We start from the raw sequence: 18483 nt of genomic DNA on the forward strand, positions 1-18483 counted from the left end.
GCCATAAAGAAATAAAGGATACCAATTGAGTCCTTTGATTTTTTAAATGACCATTTAAAACTAATTTTTATAGAATCATTTTAATAAACATTTACTGAATAACAATTAAGTACCGGATAATGCTCTATAGTAAGAATACCCATAAGGCCATGGAGCTCACAGTCTAGTTGAGAAAGCAAATACATAAATAATTATAATACAATGTATAAAGGACAGAACAGAGCTCTACCCAAATATATATGAGAAGTCTGTGAGGAAAAACTGGTGAAAGCTTCAAATTATTGAGATGAACTTGCATTCCTGGAGCTGAAAAATAAAGGAAAGGACACTGAACAGGGAGGCATGAAAGTGAATGCAGTGTTGAGGAATTAGTTCAGGATGGCAAGAAAAAAGGTTTCATGGAGAAGTATGGGGAAAAGATAGAAAAAAAGGCTTGGAGTTAATTTTGAAGGCCTGTGGATAAGGAAATAAGTACAGTGAAGGTTCTAAAGCAAAAGAATAGCACAATCAGATATATCTTTGAAAAATTAATCTGATGCCTGTGTTGAAGATAGACTGGAGGGGGAAAAGGGCCTGGAACTGGGGAGACCAATTAGGACAGTTCAGGCACGAGACTATGAACACCTAAGCAAGGGGCCAAACCAGTGGGACCACAGAGAAAGAAAATTATTTCATAGGTAACAACAATGGTACAAACTGGATATTGAGGGTGAGAACCCAAGATGACTCCAAGCAAGGTAGACACTCAAACGTAGGAAAGGCATAAAAACCAATACAGATGTTTCAGGCATATGGAGCAGAAATGAGATTAATAACAAAGTAAATTTAGTTGGCCATTTCTCCACTGGTTCCAAATTAATAGTCAAATTGTAAATTAAAGCTCTCTTTCTCCCTTTCAAAGTGTAGATTCTATGGTATGTGACTAATAGTTAACAAATAATAGTAAACAGTAACAAAAGAACATGTGCAAAAGAAATGAAAAAAAAATTTAACTCCTTTCTTTTCAAGGCATTTGATGAGTCACTTAGTAACTTAATTCATTATAACATTCCTGGTTCTAAGCTTTAGTTGTCAAACTCTTTTGTCTTTACAATCATAGGTTCACTGGAATGAAGTGATTATACATCTTACCTTTGTTCTCTTGTTGCAGTTCTCTGATTTGTCTGTTTTCTTGCTGGATTCCCATAACTAACGTGGACCGTGGCCGGTGCCTTGCAACTTCATTAAGTTCTTGAATTTCTTCCTGATACTAATGAAAAGATAAAAAAAGAAGGGAGAAAATATTTGAAAATATGTTTCTGAGATACATATCCGATAAGGGTTTAATATCCAGAATACTCTTAAAAGTCTCAACAATAATAAGAAAACCCAATTAAAATAGGGGCAAGTAAGATAAGTTCTGGGATCTAATGTATAGCATGGTGACTATAGTTAACAATATTATGTGGTTAGAAATTAGTAAGAGTAGATCTTAAATGTTCTCATCACACACACATACATGGTAATTATGTGAGGTGATGGAGGTGTTAACTAACTTTACTGTAGTAATCATTTTGCAATATATGTGTATCAAATCATCTTGTACACCTTAGGCTTATACAATGTTATATGTCAATTCTATTTCAATAAAGCTGGGGAAAAATGGGCAAGGGATCTGAAGAGACAGTTCTCTAAAGAAGGTATACAAATGGCCAATAAGCACATAAAAAGATGCTTAATATTACTAGTCATTAGAGAAGTGCAATTCAATAGAATAGTGAGATATGACTTCACAACCACTAGGATGATCTTAATTAAAAAGTCAAATATCAAGTGTTAGAATGTGGAGAAACTATATTGTTGACATGTAAAATGATATAGCTGCTTTGGAAAATAGTCTGGCAGATCCTCAAAAAGTTAAACAAAGAGCTATTATATGACCCATCCATTCTACCCCCATAACTAGAAATGTATGTCTATACAGAAGCTTAGACACAAATATCCATAGCAGTTTTATAATAGCCCCAAACAGAAACAATCCAAATGTCCATCAACTGATGGAAAGACACACACACTGTATCCTTGTATGATGGAATTCAGCAATAAAAAGGAATGAAAACTGATATATGCCACAACATGAACCTCAAAAACATTAAAAAAGCAGTCACAAAAGCCACATATTATTGAACAACATTTATATGAAATGTCCCAAAGAGATAAATCCATAGGGATAGAAAGATTAGTTGCCAGGGGCAGAGAAAAGGGAAAGCTAAGGGAGTAGTTGCTAACAGAGGTGGGTTTGGGGGGATGATGGGAAGTTCTGGAATTAGACAGTGATCACGGTAGCACAACCTGTGAATGTACCAAAATCCAATGAACTATACCTTTCAATAGGGTACATTTTACAGGTATTGTGAATTATATCTCAATAATAGTAAAAGAACATGTGCAAAAGAAATGGGAAAAAAAGATTTTTTTTTTATTTTTTTATTTATTTCTAGGAGAGAGAGAGAGAGACAGCGTGAGCAGGGGAGGGTCAGAGAGAGAGGGAGTCACAGACTGAAACAGGCTCCGAGCTGGCAGCCAGCACAGAGCCCGACGCGGGGCCCGAACCCACGAACCGCGAGATCATGACCCAAGCGAAAGTCGGACGCTCAACCGACTAAGCCACCCAGGCGCCCCGGAAAAAAAATTTTTAATGTGAATCTAACTTTAAAATTGTACTCCTTTATATTCAAGGCATTTTATTTAAAAAAATTTTTTTAAGTTTATTTATTTGGAGAGACAGTGTGAGTTGGGGAGGGGCTGAGAGGGAGAGGGAGACAGAATCCCAAACAGGCTCTGCACTGTCACTGCAGAGCCCCATGTGGGGCTCAAACTCACAAAACCAGGAGATCATGACCTGAGACAAAACCAAGAGTTGGACACTTAACTGACTGAGCCACCCAGGGGCCCCTATATTCAAGACATTTTAATGTTCCATTTAGTAATGTATTCATTATAACATTCCTGGTTCTTAACTTTAGTTGTCAAACTTGTTTTTAGCACTCAACACCAGATATGTTTACTGGAATGCAGGAGTCAAGCTGGATAGTTAGGGAGACAGGTAATCTGTTTAGGGTGACAAAACAAGTAAATTTGCTCCATTATTTCCAGTAGCTTTGTCAGAAGCATCATCCCAGGATTGCTTCATTTTACAAAATGGAGGAGTTTCACAAGAGTAGGCTATGAATAGATAATTTCCCTGATTTCCATCATAATATCAGAGATTTCATAATTCTCTTAAGAGTTGAAAATTTTTATCATAAGAAGGCTTAAAATGGTAGCTAAACTCCATGGACCACTGGAAAATTCTTATATGCAAGTTCTTATATAAAAGAATAATAAGTGAAGCCCTTTTCATTTCTTTTATTGGTAGCATTAAATGAACAATAATGTAGGAAGTACAAATTCAACAACTGCCTAATGTATAAACCAGATACTGCCTTACATCATTTTCAAAAACTACTTTATTATTAAATAGCATCACCTAAGCACTTTTACAGAGAAAAACGTGAACATTTCTACATTATAAAAATATGAGACAGAGCACAATATGTGCACTATTAGTAAAAGATATTATTTGGTCTTTGTCAAATATATCTGAACCAAATATATTCATATATTTTCTAAACTCCAATATGCAACTCTGTCAGAAAAACAAGTGATCAAATCTAGTTTTTAGAATATACATGCATATATATGTCACCTGGATGTGACAAAGTTATATGATAATCTAAAGTAAAATTAAAACATAGAAGTCAAGCTACTTTTAAATTCTACAGAACATTAAAAAAATACTTAAATACTAATTAAGCAGAAGTTTATGATTCAAGAAATACATAAACAGCAGTCTATGACTGCCTTTTAAAAAATGGAATCAACAAGAAAGAAGAAAGATCAAACCTGCTTCATTGCTTCTACCCGCTTGTTGAGTGCCGTGGTTTGCTCTATCAGAGATTCTGCTGCATCATCATGATCTCTCAGTCTTTCAACAAGAGCTTTAGCATCAGCGAGTGCCTTCTCAATCGTGCAACTCATTTCTAAAGGAATACCTATAAAATTAAAATTAAGATTCAAAACAAAGCCAGCATGCTATTTTATTATTTTAGGTTCATGTTAACATAGATGTGCTTCTTAAGCTACATTTGTTATAGGATTGTTTACAGGGAGAAAAGACATCTAAGAACCTCTTGTGGTTTTGCTTCTGTTAGGATGGCATAAACTTGAAAGTGATTTTATAACAGTAAAAAAAATTAGAGCATGAAGAAATGATTTGCAGACATAATCAGAATGTATTTAAAACACGCTGAATCTATGGTGGGGAAAAGAAGTAGAAATCAAGTGAATACATTTTTTATTGTATACAAATTGTGCTTTTTGGGGCACCTGGCTGGCTCAGTCAGTAAAGAATGTGGCTCTTAATCTTGGGGTTTTGAGTCCAGTGTTTGGGTGTAGAGAGCACGTAAAAATAAAATCTTTAATTAAAAAAGATGTACTCTTCCTGAGGGCACTCTTCTCTTGTTATTTGTGAAAAAGACCATTTTATTCTGTGGTTCATGACTGTCAGTCACTAACTAGATCCTTCCTAGCCTCTGCTTAGTTAGGTGACCTGAGACACCATTCATAACACACACTGACCAGCCAAAGTGGTCTCTACGTGTCGTGCTGTGTCAAAGTATCTTTCTTTTGGACACTACTTCTTATAGGAACTATTAGAATCCTAACTCTTGCACTTTCCTTAGTAAATGGTTAAAAAAATATTAGAGTACCAGCCATTATCAGAAATTTTTGATATGTTAAAAATCATATTTGGGGTGCCTGGGTGGCTCAGTCAGTTAAAAGCATCTGACTTTGGCTTAGGTCATGATCTCACGGTTCATGGGTTGGATCGAGCCCCGCATCGGGCTCTGCTTCAGATTCTGTGTCTCCCTCTCTCTGACCCTCCCCTGCTCGCTCTGTCTCTGTCTCTCAAAATAAAATAAAGACATAAAAAAATTTTTTTAAATCATATTGATTTGTTAAATCAATTTGGTATACTACAAGTAAGTATTTAAGAGGAGTTCAAAATACTAGGAGACAAAATATGAAATACTCAATAGTTAGCTTCATCATTTGGTATGCAGAGACCACAAAACAAATCCTGACTTTAAACTAATCTCTCTCAAAAATGTAAACCTTCTGAAACTTACCATCTTTTTTTTTTTAAGTTTATTTATTTTGAGAGAGAGAGACCGACCATGAACTGCAGATGGGCAGACAGAAGAAGAGAAAAAATCCCAAGCAGACTCTGTGCTATTAGCACGGAGCTTGATCTCACAGTTCGTGAGATCGTGACCTGCCCTGAAATCAAGAGTTGGACGCTTAACCGACAGAGCTACCCAGGTGCCCCTGAAAATTACTGTCTTTGAATTTTTCTCTTTATACTAGTTTTAGCCTACCTTATATGAGCCATTCTTTCTTCAGGGGTTTCTCAAAAAGTTAAATCACACTGTAAAATTACTAGGCCGGAAGCCAGGTCTATAAATTAAAACTCTCGTATGGATCCCAGTTAAGGGCTATAATCAAGGATTTCATCAACTTTAGGAAGAGAGAATTTGCTACAGAATGTGACTGTTAGATTCTACTGTACTAGTTCAAACCTGAATAAGAGGATTTCAACAGAATAAATCAAAAGGTAAACCTGCCAATTTAGAAAATCTTCAATATGTGACTAGACATTTCCAGAGAGCTTTCAAAATTAAACAAGCTGGAAATGAATACAATTTCTGGCTCCTGAGATAAAACTACCAAAAGATTTGTCTTCTAAGATTTGAGAGGTTTAGAAAAAGGTACTTGAAAAAATGATAAGCAAAAAGGTCATTAGTTACCAACGTCCCATACTAGCTAAAACACAAAAGGACAACTATCCAATATTAGGGCATCTAACAATGCCCTAAACTTCCAAACAGAATTACCTAACACTACAGATGGGTAATAATACAGATTTCTTATTCACATGTGACTCACCATATCTCCCATTAACCCCACTACTATGAAACACCAGATCCTTCAGAGTAAAAGCTTTGAGTTATTTAATGCCCCCTTACCAATAAAACCCACAAAAACAAACAGAGCAATACAAATAGGGAGGGAGAAGAGGGGACAAATTGACTTATAATGAGTAAAAAAAAAATTAAAAACAGAACACATTATTTGTCATATAGCAAACATAACTGGTTATAACAAACGGTCAAAGGAAATTAAAAAAAAAAACAAATTTGAAAGTCTGGAGAAAACTGTAAAAGACTTTAGAGACATAAAGTTTATCTTGGCTGAATAGTACAACTCAAGTACTAAGCATCTCTAACAATTCCAGGTTGCAACCTGTAAAAAAAATTATTGGGACCACTATTAGAGGAATACTTTATGCTGTGTAACACAACACCTACAAATATAATACACAGGATCTGTTTCCAAATAGAATGCACTAAGGCTGCTACATAAAATCAGATGATAGGTCACTAGACATGAAAATAGTTACACTGTGTATAATTCAAAAAGTTGCACCACCCTGCAAAAAAAGGGTAAAAGAAAAAAAAACCCAAAAAGCTATGCTCCTTAGATTCCTCTAAGCAAAAGAATCCATAGACATTGATTAACTGGAACAGAGCCCTGACTCTAGATGGAGTCTTCCTAGGTAAATCATAAATCTTTCTTTTTAAAATATGAAAATGTTATGCTGTGTTCTGGGGATATTAACTTCAAAACACAGAACCAAGGAGTCACTGCCTATTATGTCCTGCGCCTTATTTGAGAAGCTAAAACATCCTCCTTCCCTCAGAGCAATCCCAAGCATTTTCTGAACTTGTACTAGGCCTTCAAACCTCATGTTGCCATGTCACAGATCCCTATGGTAAAGGAAACTAGTCTACATTTTCTACAGTTGAATTATCATGAAATACTGTTACTTTCTTCTTTTCATATTACCATCCACTGGTGATGCACTTACTCCAACTACACTTACTGCAAGAATGGTTCATGACTGTGTTTCTATAATTCACGAAGTGCCTAAGCCCAAACAAAACTTTTGAATTCTCTAGGACCAAATCTTGACTTCACCGCTTGTTAATGGGCTTTATATTAAACACAAAAAGTGACAATACCAGGCTTGATATACAATAGATACTTCAGTCATTCTGCTAAAATTCAGTTTCTTACCAGAAGCCAAACTGGTCAAATGACTTAACTGTGGCTAAGATACAACAACTTGCTAAAAAAGAAAAAAAAAAGTAAATTTACATACTAATAGCTGGATCATGTTTGGAATAATTTTCTTGAAATGCTACAAAAAAAAAAGTTCCTCAGATATCTGTTAATAAACAATGCATACACGGACTATTTGATAGCTTGACACTACCTAATAGACACACACAATAAAAATAATACTATACAAGCTAACATGCTATGTATGTATTAGTATACATAGCATTATAAGTACGGAACTACTTTAAAGTATGCTATAAACAAAGTTCTCTGACTACAAGTCCTTATGCAGGGCCTCAGATAAAACAATAAAATCAAATCTATGGAGAAGTTCAAAGATTCCATCATAGACACACAAAATCTGGTCTAATTCCAAAAAGAGACATGGAATGATCAAATTGTAACATTCATAAAGATAAGAGCTGCCACAATCAGAATGGTGACTGATGGCACCTGATGAAACCTCAAATGGACCCTAGGAACTCCATGAAGCATCTCATTCCAATAGGAAAAAAAAATTGGCCACAATATTCAAAACACTGATGGGAAAACTTTTTGCATAGCATAAGATATGGCCCAGTGCATGCTTTATTTGTAGATAAATCTGGAAAATTTTCATTATTTTTTTCTTTATAAAATTTTTAAGGTTTATTTACTTTTAGGAGAGAAAGACAGAGAGAGTGGGAAAGGTGCAGCAAGAGAGGGAGAGAGAATCCTAAGCAGGTTCTGCACTGTCAGCATGGAGCCTGATGTGGGGCTTGAACTCACAAAGCATGAGATCATGACCTGAGCCGAAATCAATGGTTGGACACTTAACTGACTGAGCCACCCAGGCACCCCTGGAAAAATTTTAAAGATGAAGTGAGAACTAAAACCATTCCTAAAGCATTTTAATGTCTCCCAGTAGATTTTATAGGGTTGTCTCTCTATCCTCTAGGAATATGTAACATTCTTTAATATACCAGAATATTTACTTTATGAAATGGATTGAAAAGTCCCATGTTGAAAAGCCATAATATTCACAGTAGTTAAAATACTATTATAGTTTGTATTTCCTACCTACTACATTCTAACTTATAACCAAGTAATATAGAAACAAAAGCAAATAGTAACATAGAAACATATTTAACTGGAACAGTTACTTATGAATTTAAATTATGCAACACAGTGTCTCTTCCTCAGAAATCTTCCTGTCTTCATTCCCAGACCTCAGGAAAACTCAGAGAATAAACCCAAGTAGGTCTAAGCTCAGACACATCATAATCAAATTTCTGAAATTTCAAGAAAAATTCTTGAGAACAGTTAAGAGACAAATGATACTCATAAAGAACCCACAATTTGAAGGATTATTGATCTTTCATCAGAATCAGGATGGCCAGACACCAAAATGATTGAAACTGAAAATAGAACACTTAAGACACAGAAAGGACTGTCATCCCAGAATTCTATAGCCAGCAAAAATACCCTTCTTACATTCTCAGAAGAAAAACAGAATTAATTTCTAATAGATTTGTTCTAAAGGAAATTCTTCAGAGAGAAGCAAAATGGTATCAGAAGGCAACGAAAGCATCAGGAAATAAGGGAGAGTAACAGAAATAGGCAAATATAGCAAACTATTTCTGAGTGTTTTAAAATGTCTTATGTTTGAAAACAAGAACTATAACTTTTGTCTGATAGAATTTTCAACTTATGTAGATATAATATGTAACTATGACATAAAGGTGGAAGGGCAAATGGACCTATAAAGTGAGAAGGTTTCAACATGTCACTTGAAGTTATTAAATGTTGGGGCACTTGGGTGGCTCAGTTGGTTAATCAACCAACTCTTTTGATTTCGGCTCAGGTCACAATCTCAAGGTTCATGGGATCGAGCCCCACACTGGGCTCTACATTGACAACGTGGGGCCTGCTTGGGATTCTCTCTGCCCCTCCCCAGCATGCAAGCACACTAGCTCTCTCTCTCTCTCAAAAAAGAACTTAAAAAAATTATTGAATGTCAACTGTAAGTAAAATAGTTTTATATATATATATGACTAGTAATATATATAATATATAAAATTCCTAGAGAAACCTCTTAAAAAACTTAAGCAATAATAGTCAAAATCACAACAGATGAATTAAAGTAACAAAATTCTGAAGGAACAAAATAAATTATAAGATACTGGACCTAAATCCAAACATATTTATAATGATGCTACATGTAGATGTTCTAAAGACACTAATTAAAAGATATTATCAGAATGAATTAAAAAACAGGACCCAGGATGGGGGACTAAGATGGTGGAGGAGGAGGATTTCAGCTCACCCTGTCCCATGAGCACACCATGAGTCACATCTGTACAACTAACTCTAAAAACAACCCAAAGACTGGCAGAATACACCTTCCAGAGTTAATGGTAACGATGAGGCCACAGTAGAAAGGATAGGAGAGGTAGAGACTGGTTAGGAACCAAACCCCTGACAAAACACAAATGGGAGGGGCACCACAAGCGTGGAAGAATATCTGACCCCATCCCAGGCACTTCAGACCCTGGGGACATGTGCTGTGAAGATGGGGAAGAAAATCCCCATTAACATCTGGCTATGAGACCCAATGGGGCTTTACTTCTGGAGCTTTTAAAATCAGAAGAGCTTAACTCTGGGGATTTTAAAAATCAGCTGGCTTAACAGAAGAGGTGGAGGACAATAAGAAACTGGTCCCTGCTCTTAAAGAGCCAGCATAACAATTAATTCAGGCATAGAAGCAACAGTTTGAAAAGCGCCCGGGGTACATGTGAAGGAGATTTATTTACTAATCTCAGAACATGTGCTGAAGGAGCAGGAATCTTTGGAGATTTCTCCAAGAAAAAAAGTGATGGTGGGGGCCATTTCTCTTCCGTCCCCTAGCCTACATAGCCAGACACCTGCAGGACCCAGCACTAGCACTCTCCGCACTGGCTAGCACTGCACGCCCTGCCCCCACGTTCCCTGCCAACTGCCTGTTCCACCCACCCATCCTGGCACACGTCCCTCTAAAGAGGCTCCCACTCCTCCATATCATGCAAGCAGCCCTGGCAGGAATGGTGCCGTTCCAAAGAAAATTCTGCACTGCGGAGGGGGAAGATAATCTCACATACCAGCTTGCCCACAGTTCCAGAGCCGAGTCTTTTAGCAGGCTGTACAGGAAGAGTGCTCTGCCATATGGTGCACCTGCAGCTGCAGCCAGAGGCGGAACACAGACACCTAGTCTTGACTGCTGGCCCTGGGCCCCAACTAAAGCTTCTGTGTTCTGCAGTGAGAAAGCCCTGCCTTTTGATGTACCAACATAGAGGCAAATTGCAGACAGCTAGCCTGACTGCTGACCCTGCCACCCAGGAGCCAACTGGGGCCTCACACAGGCTCCTCAACTCAGGGACTAAACCCTGCCCAGTGCGCCCACAGTAGGCTAAGCAGGTTACTGGGCTGAAGGCAAACATGGCTCAGCCTCCACAGGAGGGCACATCCAGCCCACATAGGATGCTGCTGAAGTACCTGATTCTGGTGACCTGGAGGCATTATACCGTAGAGCACCACAGGACCTCTTTGATACAAGGTCACTACTTTCAAGACAAGAGGGTGTAGCTGACCTAATACAGAGAAACGATCATGGAGAGTTAGACAAAAATGAGGAGTCTTTCATCTGAGTCTCAAATGAAAGAACAGGACAAAATCACAGCAAAAGAGCTAAATGAAACTGAGATAAGCAATATGCCGGATAAAGAATTCAAAGTAATGGTCATGAAGATACTCACTGGACTTACGAAAGAGTGAATGAATTCATGAGAACTTTAACAAAGAGATGAAGAACCAGCAAGAGATAAATAATTCAATAAGAGAAACAAAAAAACACACTCGAGGTAATCAAAGAGGATTAGGCGATGTGGAAGAATGGATCAGCAATCTGGAAGACAGAGTAATGGAAAGCAAGGTGAACGTCACAAAGAAAAAATAACAAAAAAATGAGGATAGGTTAAGGGAATGCAGTGACACCATCAAGCATAATAACCTTTGCAATACAGAGATCCGAGAAGGAAAAAAGAAAAAGGGACAAAAAAACCTATCTGAAGAACTAATAGCTGAAAACTTCCCTAATCTGGGGAAGGAAACAGATTTGCAAATCCAGGAAGCACCGAGAGCCCCCAATAAGATTAGCTCAAGGAGGTCCACACAGACATGTAATGATTAAAATGGCTAAAAGTAATGATAAAGAATTTTAAAAACAGCAAGGGAAAAGAAAGCAGTTACATAAAAGGGAAACCCTTCAAGACAATCAGCTGATTTTTCAGCAGAAACTTTGCAGGTCAGAGGGTATATGCATGATATATTCAAAGGCTGAAAGGAAAAAAACCTGCAAACAAGTTTACTCCACTCAGTAAAGTATCTTTAGAAAGAGTTAGTAAAGTTAGCTTCAGAATAGAAAAGTAATCTTCAAAATAGAAAGAGAGGTAAAGTTTCCCAGACAAACAGAAGTTCAAGGAATTCACTGCTACCAAACCAGCTTTATAAGGTATGCTAAAGGGAATTCTGAGTGGAAGAGAAGGCCCTAATGAGAAATAAGAAAATTAAGAAAGGAAATTATTTTACAGGTAAAAACAAACATATAATAAAGGTAGTAGATAAAGCACTTATAAAACAAGTATGGAGGGGGGCGCCTGGGTGGCTTAGTCGGTTAAGCGTCCGACTTTCGCTTAGGTCATGATCTCGCGGTTTGTAGGTTCGAGCCCCGCGTTGGGCTCTGTGCTGATTGCCAGCTCAGAGCCTGGAGCCTGTTTCAGTCCATGACTCCCTCTCTCTCTGACCCTCCCCTGCTCACGCTGTCTCTCTCTCTCTCTCCTAGAAATAAATAAAACATTTAAAAAAAAAACAAAAAAACAAGTATGAAGGTTAAAATACAGTAAAGGTAATAAAATCAGTTATGTCTACAAAAATCCAAAGATACACAAATATAAAAAGATGTAAAATATGAAATCATATACATAAAACGTGATAGGGAAGTAACAATTTAGTGCTTTTAAGTGTGTTTAAACTTAAGTGACTATCAACTTACAATGGACTGCTATACATGTAAATTTTCTATGTGAACCTAATGGTAACCACAATCAGAAACCTATTAATACATGCACACAAAATAAGAGAAAAGAATCTAAATATAACACCAAAGAAAGCCATCAAGCCACAAGGGATGAGAGCAACAGACAAAGAAAGGAACAGAGAAGAACTACAAAAATAACTAAAAAACAATTAACAAAATGACAATAAGTACATACCTATCAATAATTACTTTAAATGTAAATAAGCTACTCCAATAAAAAAAAAAAAAAGGTGTAACTTAATGGATAAAGAAACAAGACCCATCTAAATGCTGCCTACAAGAGACTTACTTCAGACCTAAAGACATACAGACTCAAAGTGCTGGAAAAATATACCATGCAAATAGAAGCCAAAAAATAAGCCAGGGTGGGGAACTTGGGTGGCTCAGTTAGTTAGGCATTTGACTTCAGCTCAGGTCATGGTCTCAGTTTGTGAGTTTGAGCCCCACATGGAGCTCTCTGCTGTCAGTGCAGAACCGGCTTTAGATCCTCAGTCTCCTTCTCTCTCTCTCTGTCCCTCTCTCACTTGTACTCTCTCAAAAATAACACTGGGGAAAAAAAAAAAAGCAAGTCAGGGTGGCAATACTTATATCAGACAAAATAAATTTTTTTTAAAGATTTTATTTTTAAGTAATCTCTACACCCAACATGGGGCTCAAACTTACAAGCTTGAGATCAAGAGTCTCATGCTCTACTAAGACAGCCAGGCACCCCAGACAAAATAGATATTAAAGCATAGATTGTAGTAAGAGACAAAGAAAAGCACTACATAATAAAGGGATCAAGCCATCAAGAGGATATAACAACTGTAAATATCTCCACATCCAACATAGGAGTACCCAAATACATAAAGCAATTATTAACAAACATAAAGGGAGGAATGGACAGCAATACAATAGTAGGGGACTTTAACATCCAACCTATATCAACTGATAAATCATCTAGACAGAAATCAACAAGGAAACAATGGCTTTGCATGACATATTAGACCAGACAAACCTAACAGATATATACAGAACACTGTAATCCCAAACAGCAGAATACACATTCTTTTCAAGTGCACATGAAACATACTCCAGTACAGATCATATATTAAGCAATAAAACAAGTCTCAATAAATTTAAGAAGACTGAAATCATATCAAACATCTTTTCCAACCACAAATGTGTATGAAACTAGAAAAAAAACTGGAAACGTCACAAATACATGGAGGCTAAACAACATGCTACTAATGATTGGGTCAACCAAGAAATCAAAGAGGAAATCAAAAAATACATGGAGACAAATGAAAATGAAAACACAATGGTTCAAAATATTTGGGATGCAGCAAAAGTGTTTTAAGAGGGAAATTTATTCTGATATAGCTCTACCATAAGAAACAAGAAAAATCTCAAACAACCTGACTTTACGTCTTAAAGAGCTAGAAAAGAACAAACTAGCAGAGGCCCAAAGCTAGCAGAAGGAAGAAAATAATAAAGATTAGAGCAGAAATAAATGAAATCAATGCTTTAAAAAAAAAAAAAAAGAGAGAGAGAGAGAAGATCAAGGAAACCAGGAACTGGTTCTTTGAAAAGATCAACAAAACTGATAAATCTCTGGCTAGACACATCAAGAAAAAAGACTCAAAAAAAATCAGAAATGAGGAGAAACAACAACCAATACCATAGAAATACAAAAAATTGTAAGAGAAAATTATGAAAGATCATATACCAACAAACTGGACAACCTGGAAGAAATGCATAAATTCTTAGAAACATAAAATTATCCGAAACTAAACCAGGAAGAAATAGAAAATCTGAACACACTAATTACTAGTAATTAAACTGAATCAGTAATCAAAAAACTCCCAACAAACAAAAGTCCAGAACCAGAAGACTCCACAGGTGAATTCCAGCAAACATTTAGAGTTAATACCTATTCTTCTTAAACTATTCAAAAAAATAGAAGATGAAGGAAAATTCTGAAATTTATTCTAGGAGGCCACCATTACCCTGATACCAAAACCAAAGACCCCAGAAAAAAAGAAACTACAGGTAAATATCCCTGTTGAACAGAGATGCAAAAAACCTCAATAAACTATTAGCAGACCACATTGAACAATATATTTAAAAAAAAAATCATTCAACAGGGTCTAGTAGAATTTACTCCAAGGATGCAAGGGTGGTTCAATATTTGCAAGTCAATGTGATACATCACATTAAGAAAAAAGAGAAAAACCATATGATCATCTCAATAGATGCAGAAAAAGCATTTGTCAAAATACAACACCAATTCATGATAAAAAGTGTCAACAAAATAATTTGAGAGAGAACATGCTTCAACATAATAAAGGTCATATATGAGAAACCCATAGCTAACATTAAATTATGAAAAACAGCTTTTCCTCTAAGATCCAGAACAAGACCAGGATATCCATTCTCGCCAGTTTTATTCAACACAGCACTAAAAGTTCTAGATGCAACAATCAGATAAGAAAAAGAAAAAAAATAGGGCACCTGGGTGGCTCAGTTGGTTAAGGTTAAGCATTCAACTTCAGCTCGGGTCACAATCTCACGGTCCAGTCTGGGTCAGTGAGTCCGAGCCCTGCATCAGGCTCTGTGCTGAGAGCTTGGAGCCTGGAGTCCGCTTTGGATCCTGTGTCTCCCTCTCTCTGCCTCTCCCCTGCTCGTGTTCTGTCTGTCTGTCTCTCTCAAAAATAAACATTTAAAAAAAACTTATAAAGAAAAAAATAAAAGGCATCCAAATTGGTAAGGAAAAAGTAAAACATGTCACAGATAACATACTATATACAGAAAACCCTCATGACTCCACCAAAAATCTATTAGAATAAATGAATTTAGTAAAGTTGCAGGATACAAAATTACTATACACTGATGAGGTAGCAGAAGGAGAAATTAAGAAAACAATCCCATTTATAATTACTACTAATAGTAAAATACCTAGAGATAAACTTAACCAAGGAGATAAAAGATCTGTACTCCAAAAATTATAAAACACTGATGAAAGAAATTAAAGATGACATAAACAAATGAAAAGATACTACATGCTCATGGATTGGAAGAAGTAATATTGTTAAAATGTCCATAATACCCAAAGCAATCTACAGATTCAATGAAATCCCTATCAAAATACTAACAGCATTTGTCACAGAACTAAAATAAGTCTAAAATTTTTATAGAACCGCAAGAGACACTGAATAGCTAAAACAATCTTGAGAAAGAAGAACAAAGCAGGAGGTATCAATCCCAGATTTCAAGATAGAGTACAAAAGTCTAGTAATCAAAACAGTATGGTACTGGCACAAGACACAGAGAAACAGAACAAAATAGAGAGCCCAGAAATAAGCCCATTATTTATATGATCACAGAACAAAATAGAGAGCCCAGAAATAAGCCCATTATTTATATGATCACAGAACAAAATAGAGAGCCCAGAAATAAGCCCATTATTTATATGATCACAGAACAAAATAGAGAGCCCAGAAATAAGCCCATTATTTATATGATCAATTAATTAATGGCAAAAGAGGCAAAAATAAACAATGGGGGAAAGAAAGTCTCTTCAATAAATGGTGCTGGGAAAACTGGACAGCTATATGCAAAAGAATGAAACGACCAATTTCTTAACACCATGCACAAAAATAAACTCAAAATGGATTTATGACTTAAATGGGAGATGCAAAACTATAAAACTCCTAGAAAAAATCATAGGTAGTAATCTTTTTCACATCATCCATAGCTCCATTTTTCTAGACAGGTCTTCTCAGACAAGATAAACAAAAGGAAAATTAAGCTACTGGGGTAACACCAAACTAAAAAGCTTTTGTTCACTGAATGAAACCATCAACAAAACAAAAAGGCAACCTACCAAACAAGAGAAGATATCTGTAAATGAGGTATCTGATAGAGGGTTAATATATCCAAGATATAAAGAACTTTTACACAACTCAACACCAAAAACCCCCACAAATAAGCCAATTAAAAATGACAAAGAACCTGAAAAGACAGACATTTTGTCAAAGACATATAGATACAGACCCATGAAAAAGTGCTCAACACTGCTAATCATCAGGGCAACGAAAATCAAAACCACAGTGAGAAATCACCTGACATGTCACAATGGCTAGGAAAAAAAAAGACAAGAAATAAGTGTTATGAAGGATGTGGAGTTGCACTCCACTGCTGCTGGTGGTAATGTAAACCAGTACAGCCACTACAGAAAACAGTATAGAGTTCCTCAAAAAATTAAAAACAGATCTATTATACGATCCATTAATCCTACTACTGTGTATTTACCCAAAGAAAACAAAAATGTTAATTCGAAAACATATGTGCAGGAGTATGTTTATAGCAGCACTGTTTCTAATAGCCAGGAGATGGAAGCAACCTAAGTGTCCATCAGTAGAACAATGGATAAAGATGTGATATATACAGAAAATGGAATATTGCTCAGCTATAAGAATGAGATCTTGCTATTTGTGATAACATGCATGGACATAGAGAATATTATGCTGAGTAAAGTAAGTCACACAGAGAATGACAAATAAGGGATGATTTCACTTACGTGTGAAATCTAAAGAAACAAAAGAAACAAACAAATGAAACAAAACAAAAAACCCAGACTCTTAAATAGAGAGAACTGGTGGTAGTTGCCAGAGGGTAAGTGGGTTGGGGGATGGGTAAAATAGATAAAGGGGATTAAGAGGGACAAGCTTTCAGTTACAAAGTAAGTCACAGATGAAAAGTACAGCACAGGGAATATATTCAATATTGTAGTAGTAATATACGGTGACTATGCTTTTCATGGTAAGCACTGAGTAATGAAATTGTTGAATTAGTATGCTGTACACCTGAAACTAGTAACATCGTGTTAATTATAATTCAATTTAAAAAACGAAAAAGGGAAAAGAAAAAGCATAAGATAGAAATTAAAAAACAAAAAACACAAAACAGAACCCAACTATAAATAATCTATATGAATTTACTTCAAATATGCTATAGGTAAGTTAAAAGTCAAAGGACAGAAAAAGATATACTATTCAAACAATAATCAAAATAGAGTGTTAATAAGCACAGGAAAAGATGCTCAACATGATTAGCTATCAGGGAAATGCAAATCAACCACAATGAGATGCTTCACATCCACTAGGATAGCTGTAATAAAGAAGACAGATAATAAGATTTGGCTAGATTATAGAGCATTTCTTTCTCAGTAATTGACAGAATTTGTACACAGAAAATCAGCAAGCCATGAACAAACACCATCAAGGAGGTGGACTGAATGGATATTTATAAAATAAACATCAACAAGAGAAGACACATTATTTTTCAGTGGGCACAGGATCTTCCCTAGGATAGATCTTATCCTAGATAAGAAACCTCAACAAATTAAAAAAAAATTGCAATCATACAAATTATGTTCTACGGCCATAATGAAATTAAACTAAAATAAATAACATAGAGAAGAAAATCTCCAAACATTTGGAAATTAAACAACATACAAGTAACACAGAAGTAAAACAAAAACAAAAAACAAACCAATAAACTTTTTGGAAATTAGAAACTTTCATCTAAATAAACATGAAAATACAAGTTATCAAAAATTTGTCATGCATGTATAGTGATATCTGAAGGAAATCTGTAGTATTAAATTCTTTTATTAGAAAATTAAAAATATCTCAGGGGCGCCTAGGTGGCTCAGTCAGTTAAGTGTCCTACTTCGGCTCAGGTCATGATCTCATGGTCCCTGAGTTTGAGCCCCATGTGTTTCTGTCTGAGCTGTCAAAACCTGTTTTGGATTCTATGTCTCCCTCTCTCTCCTCCCATCCTCCTCTCAGGCTCTGTCTCTCTCTCTCAAAAAAAAACATAAACATTAAAAAAAATTTTTTTATATCTCAAGTCAATTACCTAAGCCTCAAACTATGAAACCAGGAAAAGAGCAAAATCAACTCCAAAGTAAACAGAAAGAAGGAAATAATAAAAGAGCAGAAATCGATGAAACTGAAAACAGGAAAGCAACAGAGAGAAACCAAAACGTAGTTCTTTGAAAAAGCAAATAAAGCAGATAAACCTTCAGCAAAACTGATGAAGAGACAAATAAAAATAAAAGAGAA

At 35.9% G+C, this 18483-nt stretch overlaps 1 protein-coding gene across 3 annotated transcripts in view; it reads right to left on the reverse strand.

The window, feature by feature from the left end:
* Positions 1-18483, reverse strand: part of FGFR1OP2 (FGFR1 oncogene partner 2) — a 35402-nt gene that overhangs the window by 8540 nt on the left and 8379 nt on the right. For all 3 annotated transcript variants that reach the window (XM_077774489.1, XM_077774490.1, XM_077774491.1), the window contains exons 2-3: positions 3925-4073; positions 1132-1249 (exon numbers count right to left, since the gene is read on the reverse strand). In XM_077774489.1, the coding sequence (XP_077630615.1) occupies positions 1132-1249; positions 3925-4073 (267 nt within the window). The remainder of the gene's footprint in view (positions 1-1131; positions 1250-3924; positions 4074-18483) is intronic.

Source organism: Crocuta crocuta, unplaced genomic scaffold (genome assembly GCF_008692635.1).
Source record: "Crocuta crocuta isolate KB4526 unplaced genomic scaffold, BGI_CrCroc_1.0 scaffold176, whole genome shotgun sequence".
In the NCBI taxonomy this organism is placed as follows: Eukaryota; Metazoa; Chordata; class Mammalia; order Carnivora; family Hyaenidae; genus Crocuta; species Crocuta crocuta.